The sequence below is a fragment of the Pterocles gutturalis genome, unplaced genomic scaffold, assembly GCF_000699245.1.
Source record: "Pterocles gutturalis isolate BGI_N339 unplaced genomic scaffold, ASM69924v1 scaffold8637, whole genome shotgun sequence".
Classification (NCBI taxonomy): domain Eukaryota; kingdom Metazoa; phylum Chordata; class Aves; order Pterocliformes; family Pteroclidae; genus Pterocles; species Pterocles gutturalis.
Window position 1 is genome coordinate 50,978 of NW_010110276.1, and position 19,917 is coordinate 70,894.

Consider the following 19,917-nt stretch of genomic DNA (forward strand, 5'->3'; position numbering starts at 1 on the left):
GGACTCAGTGTCTATATGCTCACATAGATGTGACCCAGCTGGCCTGGAGCGCCAGCCCAGGTAACCGTAGCCCACTCCCTGTGCTCTCCCTCTATTCTCAATAGCCTTTTTTTTTTTTTCCTCCTCCAACTTTTTTTCTGAAATCCTCTGGTTTTTCCCCAATGGGGCTGCAGCTCTGATGACTCATCTCTTTATTCCCGATTTGCCTGGCTGCTTTTCATCCAGCAGCAGCAGCGCTTTGATGACTGGCGCTTTGCTCGTGCTGCCGTTCCCACACAGATGTGGCATTGATAGCTCCAACAGGGAGGAAGGGAGGCGGAGACGTTTGCTATTCAGAGCACTTCCTCGGTGGTTACGCTCTGGAGACGACTACAATAGCTCCCAGCTCCCACACTGTATGAACCATTCATTCCATGGACATTTTATCAAGAGGGTATGAAGGGAAGGCAGGATCCTCCCTTTCGCAGCATTAAATCAGCTTAACCCACTCGTGAAACTGTCCCCTCCATCACTACATCTAGATGCACGGTGGTACACGTAGGCTTAAATTCATCTCGGACAATTTCAAACATCCTAAAGTCAGGCACGCAATCTGAGGTCATGCATCTTGGTGAGATATAAGCCCCCTTACAGCACAAGTCCTGCTCTCCAAAAACAGATGGGATGAATTGCTCTTCAGAGCCATCTCTCTCCCTCGAGTACAGTGCTCCCTAAACAACCAGTGTACTACAGACACCCAAGCTTTCAGACCTCTAGTTAGATCAGGAAAATCCTGTCTTGCAACAGCAACAATCGCCTGTGCAATTAGTGGGTGAGGAATGACTGGCTAATGAGGAGCTGCAGAGGAAGGACCTGAGGGTTATGGTGGATGGCAATCTGGGCATCAAGCAAACATGAGCAATATGTGCTCGGGAAAAGGGAGTTACCACACAGGGAGGCATAAACTAGAACTTTGTTGGGAAATGTATGGAACAAGCCCTGTAGTGAACCCCATGCCTACGAGGCTGGGTTCTGTGGAGAGCTCTACATGCCCTGGAACAGTGAACTTCACCAAGGAGGTCAACAGAGGAGACCAACAGGAACGGTGTGAGGTAGAGATGATGGGAGTCACAGGGAAAAATTAAGGAGCTAGGTTTGTCACCCAACAGAAGAGATGGGACAAGATAACCATCTTCAAATGGCACCTCCCGTGCGAGGACAGGCTGAGAGAGTTGGGGGTGTGCAGCCTGGAGAAGAGAAGGCTCCGGGGAGACCTTCCAGCACCTCCCAGTGCTGAAAGGGGGCTACAGGAGAGATGGGGGGGCTCTGGATCAGGGGTGCAGGGACAGGATGAGGGGGAATGGTTTGAAGCTGCAAGAGGGGAGATTGAGATGAGATGTGAGGAAGAAATGTTTTCCTGTGTGGGGGGTGAGGCAGTGGCCCAGGGTGCCCAAAGAAGCTGTGGATGCCCCATCCCTGGAGGGGTTCAAGGCCAGGCTGGATGAGGCTTTGGGCAACCTGGGCTAGTGGGAGGTGTCCCTGCCCATGACAGGGGGTGGAACTGGATGGGCTTTAAGGTCCCTTCCAACCCAAACTCTTATATGAAATATACAAGATGTTGCTACAAAGGGGAAGAGGATAATCTCCTCTTCATCCCATGGTGGTCAGGACCAGAGTGATGTGCTGGGCTGCCCATAACATGGGCACCTCTGCTGCCAGCAGTCAGGGTAAACCAACATCGGTAGGACCAGGTTTATATCTAGGGCATTCTGCCATGAAGAATGGGACCAAACGACCTCTCGGGTCCCTTCCCAGCTTTATTTTCTATTATTCCTTTTTGCTAAAGCATTAAAACCATCCACTTTCAGTATCCACAGCCCTGGGTATACAGCTGGCTGTGTTTCATATCGGAAGATTTCAAGCCTCTTTAGTGCAGGATCACATCTCGCTGTCGTGCTCTCTGAAAATGCCAGGGGATGCTCAGAGAAATATTATTTCAAAATGAGATAATTCTCTTAACACTTTATTGTCTGAATGAAGGGAAACAAAACAAGTTTATCATGACACACTACTGCTTAATGGAGGGATTAAAAGTGTATTAAGCCTTTTTCAATTTGCTTCCCGCCACATGCCCCAGACAGAATGTCACCTTCAGCTGTGATTTGAATGAACTATGGCTTGCAGGTGAAAAATCATGTATTGAAATACTCATCTTTTTATTGGTAAAAGTTACTGTTGTGGATTATTTCTATACTGAAGGCTAGCAAAATTCAGCCTGAATATTATGTATTAATGATCACTTGCACTAAGCAGCCTGAATTGGCCACTAATATACAAACTAATATAAATTTTCAAATTAACCTGTGCCACCAAAAATGCTCCGTAGATCAAGATAAAAGTTTTATTTGCTTTTACCCGATCGTATTCGAATAAATGTTACTGGAAACACAAAATTACAGTGGGTTTTTATGGGTAAATATGCCTTTTCTGTGATACTTTGAAACAATGAACACTCTTAAAAGGATCCATTGACATTATTATTAAATCTGGGCATTCAGGTGTGAGATTCAGATTCTAAAGTTACTATTCCCAGCTCTAAATATTAAATAGTGAGTCACATGCAAACTGGTGACAGATTTTAATATCACCTGTCAATAATTCATATTTCGCACAGAGCAGAATTATGCTTGGAATAACACAACTCCTGTATTTCTAGAGGAGAAACTGCTGAGGATTTTCAAAGCGAAGCACCTCCTGACCAACGCATGGTCCAGGCTACGGCAGGGCAATGGTCTTCAGGACTCTCATCAGTTCTCACATAGACAATGATATGCTGGGGAGAGGAGATCATACTGAACTCAAACAAGAATTTCCACAACATGTGTTTTGCCTTTCAATGTGCTTGCTTTAATCACAGAGGTATAGAATGATCTCCATCAGAAGGGATCTCTGGAGGCCTCTGGCCAGAGCTCTGCCTGAAGGAATGACAATCACATCAGCTTGCTCAGACCTCATCCAGTCCAAGTTTGAGCATCTTCCCCAAGGTGAACAAACCCAGCTCCTCTAGCCTCCTCCTATGCGTCCCCTGCTCTAGCTCCAGACCATCTTGATGGCTTCCACTGGTCTTGCTCCATGTTTTTCTTGCTTTAGGGAACCCCAAACTGGACACAACAGTCCAGATGCAGTCTCACAAGCACTGAACAGAGGGGAAGGACCACTGCCCTGGACCTGCAGCTGAGCTTGCTGTTGTCCTTTTTGGCATGGGCACATTGCTGGTTCATGTTGAACTTGTCTGCAGGGCAACCCAGCTCCCTTCCTGTAAATCTACAGTCTAGCCAGTTGGCCCCAACATGTGCTGGTACATGGTGTGGGTGTTCCTCCCCAGGGGCAGGACATGGCATTTACTTCAGCTGAATTCCATGAGGCTCCTGCTGCCCTTTTCTCCAGCCCATCAAGACCTGTTTTGACCACCACTCCCAATTTGGTATCATCCAAGAGATAACCAAAAAGTGCACTTGGTCCCATTCTTTATGTCACTAATGAAGAAGGTCCTTTCCAATCCTAACCATTCTATGATTCTATGTTGTAAACTGTTGGTTCCAGTTTGGACCCCCAAGGGATGACGTGAGCCAATGATCACCAGTTAGACATCATGCCACCCCTCAAGCCCAAGGGCCCAGCCACTTTTCCACTCACCATTTGCATCTCACAAATCTGGCTATAAGGAAATTATGGGACGTCATGTCAAAGGTCTCACTAAAGACAAGGGAAGAGGAAGATACAGTATATAGAGGAAACAAGGGGGTGAGTCCAAAACACTCACAAGCAGCAACAGGAGATCAGAAAGGTCTTGGGGAGTCATCACTCCTATGAGAAGACACAGCCTGGATTCAAGCACACACACTGAGAAAACTGTCAGGGTCCCTCCTCCTTTTCAGAATAACCCCTTGATTTTGTCGCAAAGCAGTTGCATTTGGTTTTACAGCTCCTGCTTGCAATAACTTGCCCAATTTAACTTCTATGTGCTGATTTTAAAGGGACACGGTCTACTAAAAACAAACCAGAGTTGCAAAATTAGTCTGTCTGCTGTTCTTCCTCACATCTTGACTTCTATTTCTGCTCCTGCTGCTCACCAGCAATCTGCCTGCCAGCAGGTGAATCACTTCACAGGGCTTCTGCTTCCCTTCAAATTCCTCAACTATTTAAATAATAAAGTTGCAGAGTAATAGCTGTCTTTAAATACAACGTGGGTCTGTGCTCGACACGTGCTGCTGTACGATATCACTGCTAATTGTCATCTTGGGCTTCAGCATGTGCACGTTCACATGCTTCTGAGACTCAGCATCTGTCATTACAACATCCACTTTGGTTTTATATTTTAAACTAGCCCGCACCGGAACAAAGAAATCCGTGTGTCCAAAAAAACAATGCCAACGCACTTGTAACTCCTGCAGAACCTACAGCCATACGATGGTGTGTCTGAGGGCTCGGGCTCATGCAGAACAAATGTAATTTCTTAATTATTCACTGCTGTTGAATGACGGCGGGGTGAGCATGGCTCATTATACCTGTGCATAACACTTTAAGCCTGCTCATGTCCAAAGTGTACCGATGAATACGTGTTCATCTGATGGCATCATCTTAATTCCATCTTTAATTATTCAAGGAAAAGTAGGCAGAAAGTTTCCTTTGGATTGGTTATATCCCAGCAATTGACTGTTACTCTGGTGATGCCATGAACTGCAATCGAATAACCAGCAAGACGGAGAGAGCACAGAAAACAAAAAGTGCCAAATGCAACCGAATAACCAGCAAGATGGAGAGAGCACAGAAAACAAAAAGTGCCACACTGGCAGGTGGCACTGAATGGAAACATGAGCTGCTCACCCCAAGACATGACCAGTGTTCCTCAAATTAGCCCCTCAACTCACGTGTATGCACAGGGATAGAGACGTATGAGAGACCTTAGGGCATAAATAGCAGCGGCAGAGCACCTGGATCTGCAACTCTTTAGAACAAGTTTCTGTGTTCATGCCCAAGTCACCTATAGCTCTTGGTGAGGGAAGGTGGGGAGACTTGAGAACATTTCAGAGGAAGAAAGAAGACAAAGCAAGTGTTCATGAGCCTCTCTCACCATGTTCTCTAACTATACAGGAAGATTATCAAGCAGACAGTTCAACAGGTGACTTGACTGTCATCTGTGAAAACCTCGGTGGCCCTGGACTCAGAAATCATAGAATCACAGGATGGTTTGGGTTGGAAGGGACCTTCAAGACCACCCAGTGCCACCTCCTACCATGGGGGCAGGGACACCTCCCACTAGCCCAGGTTGCCCAAAGCCTCATCCAGCCTGGCCTTGAACCCCTCCAGGGATGGGGCATCCACAGCTTCTCTGGGCACCCTGGGCCACTGCCTCACCCCCCGCACAGGAAAACATTTCTTCTCACATCTCACCTAAATCTCCCCTTTTACAGCTTAAAAGTGAAAAAGTATGCAGGGTGGTAGGACACTGTAAGAGCAGGAAGGATTTACAGGCATGCAGTAATGGTTACATCACATTTTTTTCCCATCTGCTGAGCACACTTTCCTCAAGCACAATCTGCTGACGCTCAGCTCATGTGACAAATGCTCGTTATCATCAAATGTGACAAACACTCGTTCCAGCGTGCAGAAGTCCTGCTGTGCATCAGTGCGCGGTGGCAATCCATCAGGGCCAGCGGGAAGCCAAGGTGCTCCCAGCAGCTTCCCAGCCGCCATGCACACACCGTGTCGATCATCGCGGTGAATGGCAAGCCACCGCGCACAGATGGTCCCCAAACCCTCGCGAACCCCATAGGTGATGTCCCTGAGCAACCCAAGCTGGAGAGCACATCTATGGAAAGGAAAAACCTTCCCAACTTTGCTTATGTAAGTCAATCCGTCAAAGGGAGCCTGACAAATCACGGAATAAAAGCCTGAACCCACGGAGCCAAATCACTGCTGGAACGAGGCGGGAACCCACAGCTGCTGTGAGCCTCAGCTGTTCTCCTGAGTCACCTCTCCCGTCAGTAACAGCCAAAACAAAAACCAAAAACTTCTCACACTGCTTACAGACCTGATAAACGCAGAATAGCCAGACTGCCAGCAATTTTACATTATGATCCCATAATTTACAGCTGAACTTAAATTTGCTTGTAGCCACATTAATTACAACAAATATTGCGTATGTTTGCCACCTTACAGACAGTTCTGTACGTCTCTCCTTTGTTTCCGTTAGACAGGCATCTCCATTACCTGCCTCCATCTTTAAATTAAAAACATATGGACAAGCTAGGACTGCTCTACACCAAAACACAGTACCAAGTTCAGGCTCTGATTCTCATTACTTTGGATTTATCCTGGATTACTTTGGATTTACAATTTATATAACTTCTACAAAGTTACACCAAGTGAAGAACTTCCATATCAGATGATGTCATACCAAATGAGAAAATTTTCTCTCTGAGTCGTGGACACATCAGTCCTTGTCTTTAATGAGTTGTTGAAGTAACTACTATACTACACATATACTATATAATATAGTAGTAACTACTATATTATACATATACTATATGTATTTAATCTTGCCCTTGATGATGGTTGCCATCAAGTTCTTAATGAGAAAGTGTGAATCTTTATAATTTTTCAGGCTTGTTTACTTTGGAATTCACTCCAGAAGAGTAATTCCTGTTAATCTCAGAAGACAACCTTCTCCCAAAATAACCATGACATTTATAAGGTGGAAATAATTAATTCTTGTTGCAAAATTAGATCATGATAACCTGTCCGCAGTTTGGAGCAGTTATGCTATTTGATGTTCCTCCATTACTGTAAACAAACTTCTGTTGCAGATGAGGTCCAACATGGACAAAGACTGGCTCCAACAGCAAAATTATCACTCTGACAAATGGGAGCAGTAACAGCTCTCATCCTCTGTTCTCATGGGTGAAGGTGGATGAGTTATGACCAGTGTTGAGATGAAAGTCTCTCCCAACTCCCAGGTACACCTCTCCATGTCAGACAGGTTTTTTTGCCTCTTCTGGTATGAAAATCAGAGCAACTAATGAGGGACAGACCTCACATTGAGATTTATTTTTTTTTCCTGTGTCAAAATTAGCAAGAGAATAAATTAAGGGCTTCCAAATAATTTTGCCTTTGGAGCGGACTGTAATTCCCCTCCTGCCAGTGGCAGCTTTAAAGCCGAGCTGTGGATTTGCTTTGCAGGGGACTGTGCAGAGTCATGGTACATTCCACAGTTTTGAAGTCCCTGCTGTCAACTCAGAAATCCAGAAAAATGAAGGCAACTCCTCGGAATAAAGCCATGAGGACGGAAATAATGTGAAATGTGCAAGTGCAAATAAAATTCATCGTTCATTTTAGACGGACTCAGCATGTTAATGCCTCAACTGTTTTGTTCATTTGCTACCTGTTTTCAGTGCCCTGAGGCATATGCTAGTAAGGCATTACCCAGCATAATCTAACCTGAAGTCTTCAAATGTTACAACATTCGCTGCAGAAAACACTTCTCTGAGATTTCCAGTTATTTAGATATCTAAGCTGAAGACTTTGCTCTTTGGCATGAGGTTTATAAACCATTCCAGACACATCCTCTGCAGCTCCCGGACACAGAGCCTTTAGGAGAGTTAAAATCTAGAATGTCCATCCTCCTGGAAACCAGCATTCCCAATCGCGTTTCTTGCAGCCAACCATTGGCACGAGGCTCTCGGGATACATTGGAGTGACACAGCCACAAAGAGAGTGAGAGACACAACTGACTGTTTGCTCGGTCAGGGACAAGTCCAAAGACAGGAGCCAACAGCCAAGAAATGCCACAACATGGAGACAGCTTGGTCAGAGACTACAGCTAAATGCTTAGTTATCATTCAACACAACTGCTTGAATATTTTCATTTGAACCAAGTAAATCTGAAAGAAAACATTTTTGTTGAAATCAATGTAAGAAATCAATGCTGAAATCAATGTAAGAGTATATCAAATCAATTATACAAAATAAATCATTTAAATTAACATGGGAATAGAGAAAGGTTGATTTTTTTCCTAATATATTGCATTGACCAAAAACAATTAGCTTTCAACAAAGCATTGAGAGAAGTATTTGAATACTTGTATCCTGCCTTGACCCAGATGCCCCTTCCTCTGACCTTGCTGCCGTATCTTCTTTGAAACCTATCCATAACAATCACAGAATCATTAAGGTTGGAAAAGACCTCAAGGATCATCAAGTCCAACTGTCAACCCAACACCCACCCAACCCACTAACCCATGTCCCGAAGCACCACATCCACACGTTTCTTGAACCCCTCCAGGGATGGTGCCCCCCCCACGCCCCTGGGCAGCCTGTTCCAATGCCTGAGCACTCTTTCAGTGAAGACATTTTTTTCTAATATCCAGCCTAAACCTCCCCTGGTGCAACTTGAGGCCGTTTCCTCTTGTCCTGTCACATGTTAATTAGAGAAGAGCCCAGCACCCACCTCACTGCACCCTCCTTTCAGGTAGTTGTAGAAAGTGATGAACCTCCCGGACACTGGGGGAAAATATAAATCCTGATATAAAATCCAGAGAGCAATAAATCAAAACTCTTCTTCAAATCCTAACTTTGGTGAGAAAAAAGAAAACACCTGAAAAAGGCTTCTACAACTTGCTCCTTCCACTGCATACGGTCATGGATGTCTTAGGCAAGAGAAGAACATCGAAAGACCATGGAGACACCAAATGAGCAGGGAGGGTCGCTGCTGGATGCCCACCTGTTTTATTCGAGAGGTGGAAGGACACCATCTTGTCAGGGATGCTGCAGACATTCCTCACCGAGGCGATGCAGCTGTAATTCGCGTAGTCCTGAGGTCGGAGGTTCTTCAGCTTCAGGATCTTTGTTTCTCCCTGCGTGGGCAAGAGAGCGCGTTAGGAAGGGACGGAGGCAGAGGAACATGCAGAGATGCAGAAAACACCGAGACTGGCTTTCAGGAGGCAAGAGGAAGATGCAGCGGTGGCTAATTAGAAGTGGATGTTGAAGTTGTCCAGAAAACATATTTTATTTAATTACCCGAAAGAATGCCAGCATAACCTGTAGCCCCACTTAGATATTAATGGCAAAAGAAAAGAAAGCAGCGAGGGGGAAATTGGTTTGACGGAGTCTTTCAAGTTGCAGCGTTATTCGGGATAATATAACTTAAGGTATAATCGACCTGATGAAAAAAAATCACAAGCTACAGGAATCCTGCTGTTTCCCTTTGAAAATGAGCTGCTGATGGGTTTTATTTTTAGCCAGCAAATGATGGAGCTGGGACCTGAACGGGATATGTAATGAAGGCGTTCCTTCAGACACCATCAAGAGAAAACTGGAAAATCTGAGATTTCCACTGCACTGCTATGTGATAAGGGCACCGCAGAACCAGAAACTCAGGAGAAAAAGCAAGTTGCTGAAATACTTACAGAAAATCTTACAGCAGTGTTAGCAACAAGAGCAACAAAAAGTCAAAAGGAGCATTAGGTACAAAATCCTGAGTGCACGGGGATGCTGTGGGGCAGAGCAGGGAGGAAGGAAGCACAGGGAGCACAGCAAAGCACATCGGGGGGTCAGGCGTGAGGATGCGACAGCGTGGAGTGCTGCAAAAACAGCAGATAAATCTATATCCATCAATATCTGCACATTATTCACTCCAGCATTAAAATAACAAACTTCCTCAGGCTTTCAACCTCCTCCTCCAGCTGCATGCTTTCAAGTCTTTGCCTACATTTATAGCGATGAACATCAAAAGAATAAACTTTGGAAAATCTTCATTATCACATGTCCTGTTAAAGCTGAACAACTTCCACTATTATTACAGCTTAAGCAACATATTTAATTTTTTTTTTTTAAACAATATCATGTGCACCAACTGCTCAGGTCTATATAAGCAAAAAAAATCTGGTAGTTTGTGAAAAATGCACATACAGAACTAGCAAAAAAAAAAAAAAGAAAAAAAAAAAAGGAAGAAAAAAAAAAAAAGAAGATAGAGCTAGCCAGACCAGAAAAGAAACAGTCGTTGAAATGAAGCTTGGTAGATGTTTGGAGCACTGGAACCGAAGTGCTTTGTATGTGCAATCAGTTGCACAGAAATTATGTGATTAAAATGAAGCACTTGCTGATTTAGTGTTTGCAAGACCAAGTCTTTGAAAGGCTGTTCCTAAAGATAAAGATCCCACTTGAAGAAAAGGTTTGGCTGGGCTAGAGGAGGTTAGTGGGAACACAGCTACTGAAGTCATCGAGTTCTGGAAAGCGCAACCCATCAATTCATCCTTTAGCTGTGGGCTCCAGAGTGAACTCGTGGGCTGAACTCACAATGGTATGCTGGATCATGTCCCCAGATTGCAGAGACTGATAAAAAATTTATATATTTTCTTTATTGGTTTGGATAATTTGTCTAATTATGGCTAATTGCATAATTATTGTAAATACAGCAAATTTAATCTCGTACTCAGGCTGTGCAATTACAATGTGCCACGAGGATGATGCAAACTCTTAGGGAAAAATTCTGCATCAAGATTTTGGTTTTGAAAAATTTAGTATTTCAAACACTCCCACAGATGAGAATGTGAATGTTTGTTCATTTCTTTTCCCCGTGGCAGCTGAAATAAGTTTGACTCATTAAAAAAAAAAAAAAATCTGTTAGAAGTTCAAGAATTCATTTGTACACGTCTAGTTTTCCAGGTGCCTTCTATGATTTAAGAAAACAAGAAAACCTACGAAAGAAAAACTAGCATTCTTTGTGTACAACACCTTAAATATTTAATTGTGTTACTACTTGTTTTCCTTTACATTTAATTTTAGATTGATAATTCACCTTCAAAGCAACTATCAAAAAATGCCACCTCCACTTCATATCTCTTGATGCTCTGAAGTCAAATCCCCTCTATCCTTCTCCCATCTCTTACCCTAGCACAAGCTGAACCAATTATGCAGAGATGTGCATCAGATCTTTATGACTCTTGAACCTTTAATTACACCTTTTCCTCTTATCAACATATATCAGATCTTGTAGGCACACCGACACGATACATTAATTCAACCTGACCTCCAGTAAATGTAAAAAGGTTATGGATAAGCTTTTGACTATCAACACGACAATCTGATTTATTCATTAATTCAGCTCAGATGGAGGTTCTACAAAGAATGCTCCTAGTAATCTAGAATTATTTTATTTTAAATATTGAATCTAATTTCATGTGATGCATTTGATTATATATGTTCTTATTAGTTGACAAGGAAGGTAATCATCAGCATTTCTATATTAAAATATAAACCAAAAAGTTTCATGTCAAAGGAGGCTCTTACTTTTCAATTAAAACATGTAAAAAACTCCAGTTTACCCACTTGAATCCAAGGAAACAAGCCACAGATTTGCTAAACTGGGTCCGTACATGTTAAATTAAAAATAATCCCATCACATTTAGGAGACCAATAACTTGACTATGTAATCTAATTCTCATCTCTGCAAGGTTCCAGGCTACACATTTCTCAGCAAAATACCAAGCCGCTGTAGCAATATAAAGCTGTCAAGTACAATAAAAAGAAAAAAATGAAGGTGCTTGCAAATCATTAGCTGAAAATTATTTATGAAAGTTGCAGGTTGCTTTCTGCTATGAAGAACAAATTACCAGGCAGTTTTCACCTCTGTCTTTCCTTGTTACTGCTTGAGATTTTCCCAAACATTTTTTTCCTCCTTTTTTCTTTTTGCAAACACCGACACACACATTTTTCCACAGACAATAGGATATGCCACCTTTTTATTCTGAGACTGTATAACTGTGCTAACAATAAATTAATCTGATCTAATCTGACAGACTCTCTTGACGGCTCAGTCTGCCTTCGTGGCTGTGAGCGAGAGTAGGACGACTTAAAAAAGCACTTCTTTCCATTTTTGCCACCTCGTCTTTTAAGTGTGTAATTCTGGAACAAAAAACTTATATTCAAAGAAGTGAAAGGCAGGCTAAAATTAAAAAAAAAAAAAAAGAAAAGAAAAACCCAACACGGGAGTTGCTATAGAGTTTAGCCTTCTTGAAAAGCTTTTTAGGCTGGAACTTCTGTGCAGAATCATTTTGCATTGTATTGGAAAAGATTAGGAAATAGCAGTCAAATCAGGGGTTTGGGCTTGTGGCATCCAAGGAAAATGTTTTCAAAGTGGCTCCGCTCCTGCAGGTAGCACTCATCACGCATCTTCCCATCATTTCCTATTTCATAATTTAACAAAAAATATTAAAAGACATATTTTATATTAGGAAGTGTTCTAATAATGTACGGGTGTCTTGCTGCTGGAGGGCATGGCACTTTCATTCCTACCTGGGTAAAGAAGGGCTCGTAGATCTCCACTCCTTTGTCAGACCCTTGGAGCAACACCTCCTGGCCGCGTCGCCAGCTGTACCGAACGGGAGGGTTGGAGTTGGCGACGCACCTGAGAAACACCGTTCGCTCATAGTAAAACTGCTCTTTCGCTTCCCCAATGCTCTGGTGGACTGTCACTATTGGATCGTCCAAATCTGCAAAGACAGAAAGAACAACCAGGATCAACCTCAGGCTTCGGTTGACTCTACCGTGGTTCTGCCACGGGAAGCGCGTGCATCGCCTTGCGTAGAAATCAACAGCAAAATAAGAAGCCATATGGCTCTAAATGCCACAAACCTACATTTTAGGACTTTTACAGCAGAATTCAGTTTTAGAGTCTTGACTTTAAAGATCATCTAGTTCTACCCCCCGCCACGGGCAGGGACACCTCCCACCAGCCCAGGTTGCCCAAAGCCTCATCCAGCCTGGCCTTGAACCCCTCCAGGGATGGGGCATCCACAGCTTCTCTGGGCACCCCGGGCCAATGCTTCACTGACAATGACAATCATATTTCTGTTGTTTCCACAAATACTCAGGTTTCATCCGTACTGCTTTAGTATTAGGTTCTCATACACTATTTTAATTTAAATGTTGCTTAGACAAAATAGTTTATAAAGCTTTGGAAATAAATAGACAGACTAATTTGCATCCTAATGGCTGGATCCACTGGAACATAGATCATGTGCGTGCATCTGTTTTCCTTTAAAGGAACAATTTAATACAGTAATTTAATGCATATTCTCTTCTTTTAGTTACATGCATTTAACTTCAAGCAGGTAAATTCATCACAGGCTTTAGAGACACACTTCTCTTGATTAAAATACAGATATCATGTAATTACTCCTACCACATCAGCTCAGAGAAAATTAGATCCCCACAACAGAATTCACTCATATTAAAAAAGGAAGAAACAACAATAGCCTTTTGGAATGTGAATACACCTAATTAATTAATTTGGGCTTTATACCATCAGGAACAAGAAGATCCCTGTTTGCGAGGTTCCACCATTGTTTATTATGAGCTTTCTCTGAAGGTACAACTACACTGAAGAAGGAAAAAAAAGAAACAAAACAGGAAAAGCAATGGCTATTTTTACTAAGTACTAGTTAAAACCACTCAACCTCCAAAGAACGTGGGAAACAATCCTCCGGTGAGCTTTAGGGAGAAGTTATGCTACCTGGAGCGTGAGCAGCCAAGGGGAAGTTCCTTTTCTACATCTAGCCCCCATGATCCATAGATACATCCAGGTATCCGGGTGTTTTGGGGGAAGCACCACATGCATGGTCCCATGTCCCTTCCCCAAGGGCCAGTCACACACCACTGTAACCACCACAGTGTGCTGTGTGAGGTGGACCATCATCATAGCAGTTCTCAAAAAATTGGGGAGTGTGATAGCTTTTAAAAACTAGACGTGTGGCAGAGGCACGCGAGATTACCAAAGGAAACCCACAATTAACAAGCTGAATAGATCAGCATGTTTCAAATGTCCACATTGAAAAGCAGTTTGCACTTAAAATTATTCTTTAGATGCTTACGTTTTGATTTGCATAACAAGAATAGAGACTGAAAGCCTCTTGATTAATGAGAAACAAAACCTGTTCCAAAAATTGGAATAATTCAAACAATATCATCTTGTAATAGTGCACGGATTTTAAGTAAATGTTACCTTCATTCTACTCCACAAAACATTTAATTTAATATCAGAGAAACAAATTATGAAAGTGTTGCTCCAAATTAGGATGGCATTTTCTAATGAGATTTCATTTTTTGTTTTAAAGGTTATTTTAAATCACAGTAGCATTTGAAAAGGGATGAGACTGCTGAAACTTTGTGTCTTCTACTCACGTAAAAAATTAAAAGGAGGAAATTAGCTTGCTTCAATTTCTAGGGCAAACCACCTGTTCCCTGGACTTTGATGAACAACAGAATATTTCACACATGAATGCTTTCCAGGGTCTGCTTATTAAAGCACATCCTTCGACCACAAACAAGGACGACTGGCAGCCAAGAGCCTCGAACACCGAGGCAGGGGACTGGCTCCTTCACTCTCCCACCCTTAGATGAAGGCGCATACTCTTCGGTGAAATACAGAAGTCATCCAAGTCTTGACTCAGCTTCATTTTGATGAAGTAACTGAAGACCAGACACATTAAATAACTTGAAGCCTAAAAATAGGACTTAAGGTGACAACCAACACCCTAACACAAGGCAGGCTGAGGCTGAGCAGAAGAGACCTTGGAGGTCCTGGTGGAGAGGACGAAGAGGAGGTGGCTGACCACATCCCAGGCAGCCAACAGGTCCAGGGAAACGATCCTTCCCCTCTAACCCGCAAGCTGGGAGACAACATCCTGAGCACCCTGTCCAGGTCAAGACATGGACGCACTGGAACAAGCGCAGAGGAGGCCACCAAGATGGTGGGAGGGCTGGAGCAGGTGCCATGCAAGCAGAGGCTGGGGGAGCTGGGTTTGGCCAGCCTGGAGAAGGTAAGGTGAAGGGGAGATCTAATTTCTATCTTCAACTGACTGCTGGGAAGTTATAGAGAAGATGAAAGCAAACTCTTCTTAGAGATGCAGAGCAAAAGACCATGAGCGCAAAGGTATAAGTTGCACCAAAAGAAATTCCTCTTGGTCACAAGTGAAAACAAATTCCCCATACAATCAGCCAAGTGCCCAGAGAGGCTGTGGGACACCATCCTCAGAGGCACACAAAGCTTGGCTGGACACAGTCCTGAACAACCCAGCCTAACTGTGAAGTTGGCCCTGGTTTGAGCAGAGGGTGGGACAAGAGGTCCTTTCCAACCTCAGTTGCTCCATGACATCATCAGCTATGATGCCATGGCTTGCTTACACTCCTGGATCTCTTGCAATGGGTCCATGCTGGATGCACATCCACACCTTCCGACACCGGTACTCCTCTACAACACAGAGAAGCAGACACCCTCTTCTGCATGGCACTGTACTATGATGGGATGGATTTTGACAAGAGTATAAGGAAAGCTCAAAGAAATTTAAGTTAGGAATGCAAATGTGGCAAGCCCTCTGCCAAAGCATTTCATACTGGTCAATGAATAGAAAATTTGCACTGCAGAAGTTAGACTTTTTTTTTCCCCTCCACCAGCAGTGCTGGAAAGATCTCGACAGCTGCATCAAAGCAAAAGAAGCAGCACTAATAGGAGACAAAATAATGCTTGCAATTGTTGGGAGATTTCACACTCAACTGCCTGCCCTGCTGTTGGGCAGGGTTAGACAAATGTTTTCCCTGATTGTTATGTAAGACTGCATTTTGCTCAGGCGGTGTGAAGATTTCACTGAACACTCAACTGCCTGCCCTGCTCTTGGGCAGGGTTAGACAAATGTTTTCCCTGATTGTTATGTAAGACTGCATTTTGCTCAGGCGGTGTGAGAGCTGCAAACTTAATACAAAATATGCTTTTTTTACAACACTGCCAAGGTATTTCCTGCAGAGTTATTACAATGGATGTATGCAACTGCCAAACTCACAGGCTATTTTAAAGTCACCTGATCTCTGTGGCATTAATGGACACTTGCAAAGCTCTCCAGAACTCCAGTTCCAATGTCTAAGAAAATTGTTACCAATTCATATTCAAATTTTCAAACAAGCTTTAAAAAAACCTATTTAAAGCTCTGTGCATGTGTGTGAGTATCAGTGGGTGGTTGTTCCCTAAAAGCACTGGAACAGTCAGGGACTCAGCAATCTGGGAGGGAAACTACTGACTTGCACAGAAATTGCAAGACATTCAAGAAATTCTAGATATTGCACAGAAATCAACCTGCGAGGAAAGAGAAGAAATCGCTGAAGAGGCAGGGAGATCTTACTGCAATGGAGAAAGATTTAGCACTTGGAAGATCAACAAGATGAATTTCTGAAGTGCTCTACAAGATGAAAAAAAAACCAACCTAAAATTTTCATTTTGGGTTGATACAATTATGAAGAGTTAACTGACTAATCATTCTTTAAATTAAACTGAAGTCATGGGTGTTGCCATGTAGTTAAAGTCTATTAATCAAAATGAAAATAATTACAGAAGTATGTTTTCCACAGAGGTTTATGCCACCATTAGGTTCAATTTTTCAGTCTTTAATCTTTGAATTGAACCAAAGAGTTTCCAAAACCCAGATGGCACAAGCATGCTAAACGCTATCTTGGAAGAATTCCCTTCACACATCCCTAAGCTCTCAAACAAACAGAAAACCCAGTATAAGCTCTTCAAAATGTGTCTAATCTAAATGAGCTGTGAATCGCATCATGATGGTCAGAGATGTTGGTGTGGAAGGTGCACAGAAGTCTGGCTGATGCAGTTAATACCCTCTCTCTGCTGAATTGCAAAGTGTTGGAAGCATGGCATTGTCTGTGCATGGCGATAGCTCAAGGGGGAAAGTTTTTAAGCTGAAAGAGGGAAGATTTAGCTGAGATATTAGGAAAAAATGTTTTCCTGTGTGGGGGGTGAGGCAGTGGCCCAGGTTGCCCAGAGAAGCTGTGGATGCCCCATCCCTGGAGGGGTTCAAGGCCAGGCTGGATGAGGCTTTGGGCAACCTGGGCTGGTGGGAGGTGTCCCTGCCCATGGCAGGGGGTGGCACTGGATGGGCTTTAAGGTCCCTTCCAACCCAAACCATTCTGTTATGATTCAATGATGATGATGATGAAACACGGACCATGTCCTACAACCCTCACCTGAGCTCCAGGGGATTTTCACACACAGGAACAAGAGAGCAGGATCACAGACTATATTTGCTACAACATATTTTTTCAGCTGCTGGGACTACACAGCTTGCTGATTTCGTTCGTTAATTAGCTGCCTTTGTCTTCAGATGTTCAAAGCAAGCGATGCTTGGAAGACAGGATAATAATAAAACCCACATCTGGGAAATTGATTGAAACTGCTTCAGCAAGACATCCAGCGAGGAGACAGCAGTGACGCATATATTTAGCCTGCATAACTCATAAGTTATTCTTAAATATAAAAGTACAATGCTTTTCATGCTCTATTTTCCATACTATAGCCTCCTTGACGTAGCACAAGTTCTCAATAATCACACAGATTTGACGTGCTTTGTGGTACCGTATGATATAAAGCAGTTACACAGGATTCAGAAAATGAACAAAAATTCAACAAGTATCTATTTCTTGCATACCTATGGCAAGGATAATGAGCCATCATGCATGCCATCCATTAGTACATGCAGTGTGGAGACACAAGAGGTCCAAACAAGCTGGAAACAGGGGAGGCAGGTTACCTGGAGCTCTACATAAGATATTTTGTCCCTCTATAGCTTTTTAAGAGAGATTTATTATGCACCTGCAGTGCCGTATTGCATGTGCAGTACTGATACAACAGCAGAAAGCAAGCATCCTTTACAAGGCCAGATCCTTTGAAGAAGCAAGACTTTCCTTCTTGCTCCTACAAGACTAGGAGTGTGACCCTGGGAGGCCTCTGATGAGCTGCTATTGATTTCCGATACCATTTTGGGAAGATCAAACAGACGCTAGAAGGCTGCTAACGTGCTCAAACACAAAAGGACAAACAGAATGACCTCAGTAGGCAACAATACCCCGTGCACCTCGAGACCATTCCTGCCTGCCATGCTTTACCGCGGGTTGGAGTCCATCAACAAAGAATGCAAGAAGAGAAATGCAATGAGCAGTCGGTGATGTAGTTTTATGGAGAAAATGTTTGATTTCTTCTTTTCATGAGGTTATAAACATACCTGATTGAAACTTGTATGAACCATGCATACAAGCATCTTCTAACGACATCAGGAGGATGGCACAGGGCACACAACCCTGCAAGAGGGCAGCAATGGGTTTTTTTTAGCCAAGGACACCAAACTGAGCCAATTCTCATTATTTATGAGACTGAATTAGCCTTGGAGCCCCTGGCCAACACATACATATCGGTGCTGAGGGTTTTGCATTTACAACACTAACAGCAGAAAACAGCAACACCAACTGCAACACTGAATTTCTGCATTCCCGTGCATATGCAAGCACAAATAAAGATCAGTGGATTTTCTAAATAATGAAGAGTCGGACGCTCACCCAGAATGATAGACATCTATGAATTCATAATAGAGGTTAACAGCACAAGACTGTACCCTGGCACGGTCCAAGGGAGACACCAAAGACCTCTCAGCACAGTCCTGACATAGATAGGACTGCTGGGTCACTGCATGCAGGAAGAGCAAGGATATCATTTTCTTTTGTATATAGAATTGGTGACCCGAGTACAGGATCCTAATCTGGTGTGAGCCATTGTTAAGCATCATTAAGAAATGAAAGGGCAAAGAAGAGAGCAACAGCAAAGTGCTTACACGCTAGAGGAAGTACTTAGGACTTCCGACTTCGGGTTGCGGTGAAAGATGAAAAGACTGACATGCATTTAATGTCTCAGAAAAGAAGACTGAAGAGGAACTTTATTATAGGATGTAAGCACCTCATGTGGGGAAACCAGTGGGTAGAAAAGAGCTCTTTTGGTTACCGGTAATATATACAACCGGCAACAATAGCTAGAAACTGAAGGAAGCTCAGTTCAGCATGGGAAAGAATCAGCCTTATTTTGTTGAAGATAAAGCAGTTGAAGAGAGGAACAGACTACCTGGGCACCGAGAGGATTCCTCACCTCTTCAAACCCAGAGCAGATGCTTTTTAGCACAATACAAATGATTACATTCAGTAGCACAACAGCTGATAAAAACAAAGCCAGATAGGGATGGAAGATAAAGGAGGTCAAACTAGACTGACGTCGTGGTCAATTCTAATTTTAAATTTTAAGAAAAAATTGTAATTAGACTTGATTAAAGAATTCCAGATCATTATCATTAAATCAAGTACTCTTGAATCAAGAAACGGAGCTATTTAAACTATCTTTTCATTCCACTTGCATTAGGCTACACTGGAGTGCCAGCACACTTGGGTTCCCCATCCTGCCAGACATAGCCGGGGAAAAAAAGCTGATGAACCACGACTACCCGCAACCAAAACGTGTCAGGAGTGGGAATTACAGCCACTCTTATGCTGCAGGGATGAAAGGACAGCTAGATAGCAGGACAGCAGTTACAAAAGCACCCATAGTATATGACTCTGCTACAGGATTTTCACTTGGCAGTGATTTATCTTCCCTTTCTGAACTGAGACTCAGATATAAGCGTTCAGGAGTCGGACAAGTCTTCAAGCAACACAAAACTCTTATCCCAATAAATACAACTGCTTGAGAAGAAATAATAACTGCCTTGTTATTGTCCTTGTTTTTTTAAAAAGGTAACCTTGTTTTTTAATTTTCTCTGCACCCATAAAGGAACAGAAGATTACATTATAAAATAAAAAAGTCATTTCCAATCAGTGTGGAAGGTCACCTGATGCACACGACACATTACTAGGAATAATTGTTTACAAATACAACTTTTTAACATGATAAGTAATTATTGGTTGCATAATCCCAAACCTAATTAATGCTTGCTCCTTCATTTTTTAAAGAAAATAATTTTGTTGAAGGAATGAACACCAAACTGGGTTAAGGTCTCGTTC

The 19,917-nt window shown here is 42.9% G+C and overlaps 1 protein-coding gene across 1 annotated transcript in view; it reads right to left on the reverse strand.

Annotated features, from left to right (window-relative positions):
• The window catches only part of MDGA2 (MAM domain containing glycosylphosphatidylinositol anchor 2), a gene marked incomplete at its 5' end in the record, with an annotated part of 110,683 nt that overhangs the window by 42,653 nt on the left and 48,113 nt on the right, over positions 1–19,917 (reverse strand). The window contains 2 exons of the mRNA XM_010073296.1: positions 8,762–8,894; positions 12,334–12,530. Coding sequence (XP_010071598.1) covers positions 8,762–8,894; positions 12,334–12,530 — 330 coding nt within the window. The remainder of the gene's footprint in view (positions 1–8,761; positions 8,895–12,333; positions 12,531–19,917) is intronic.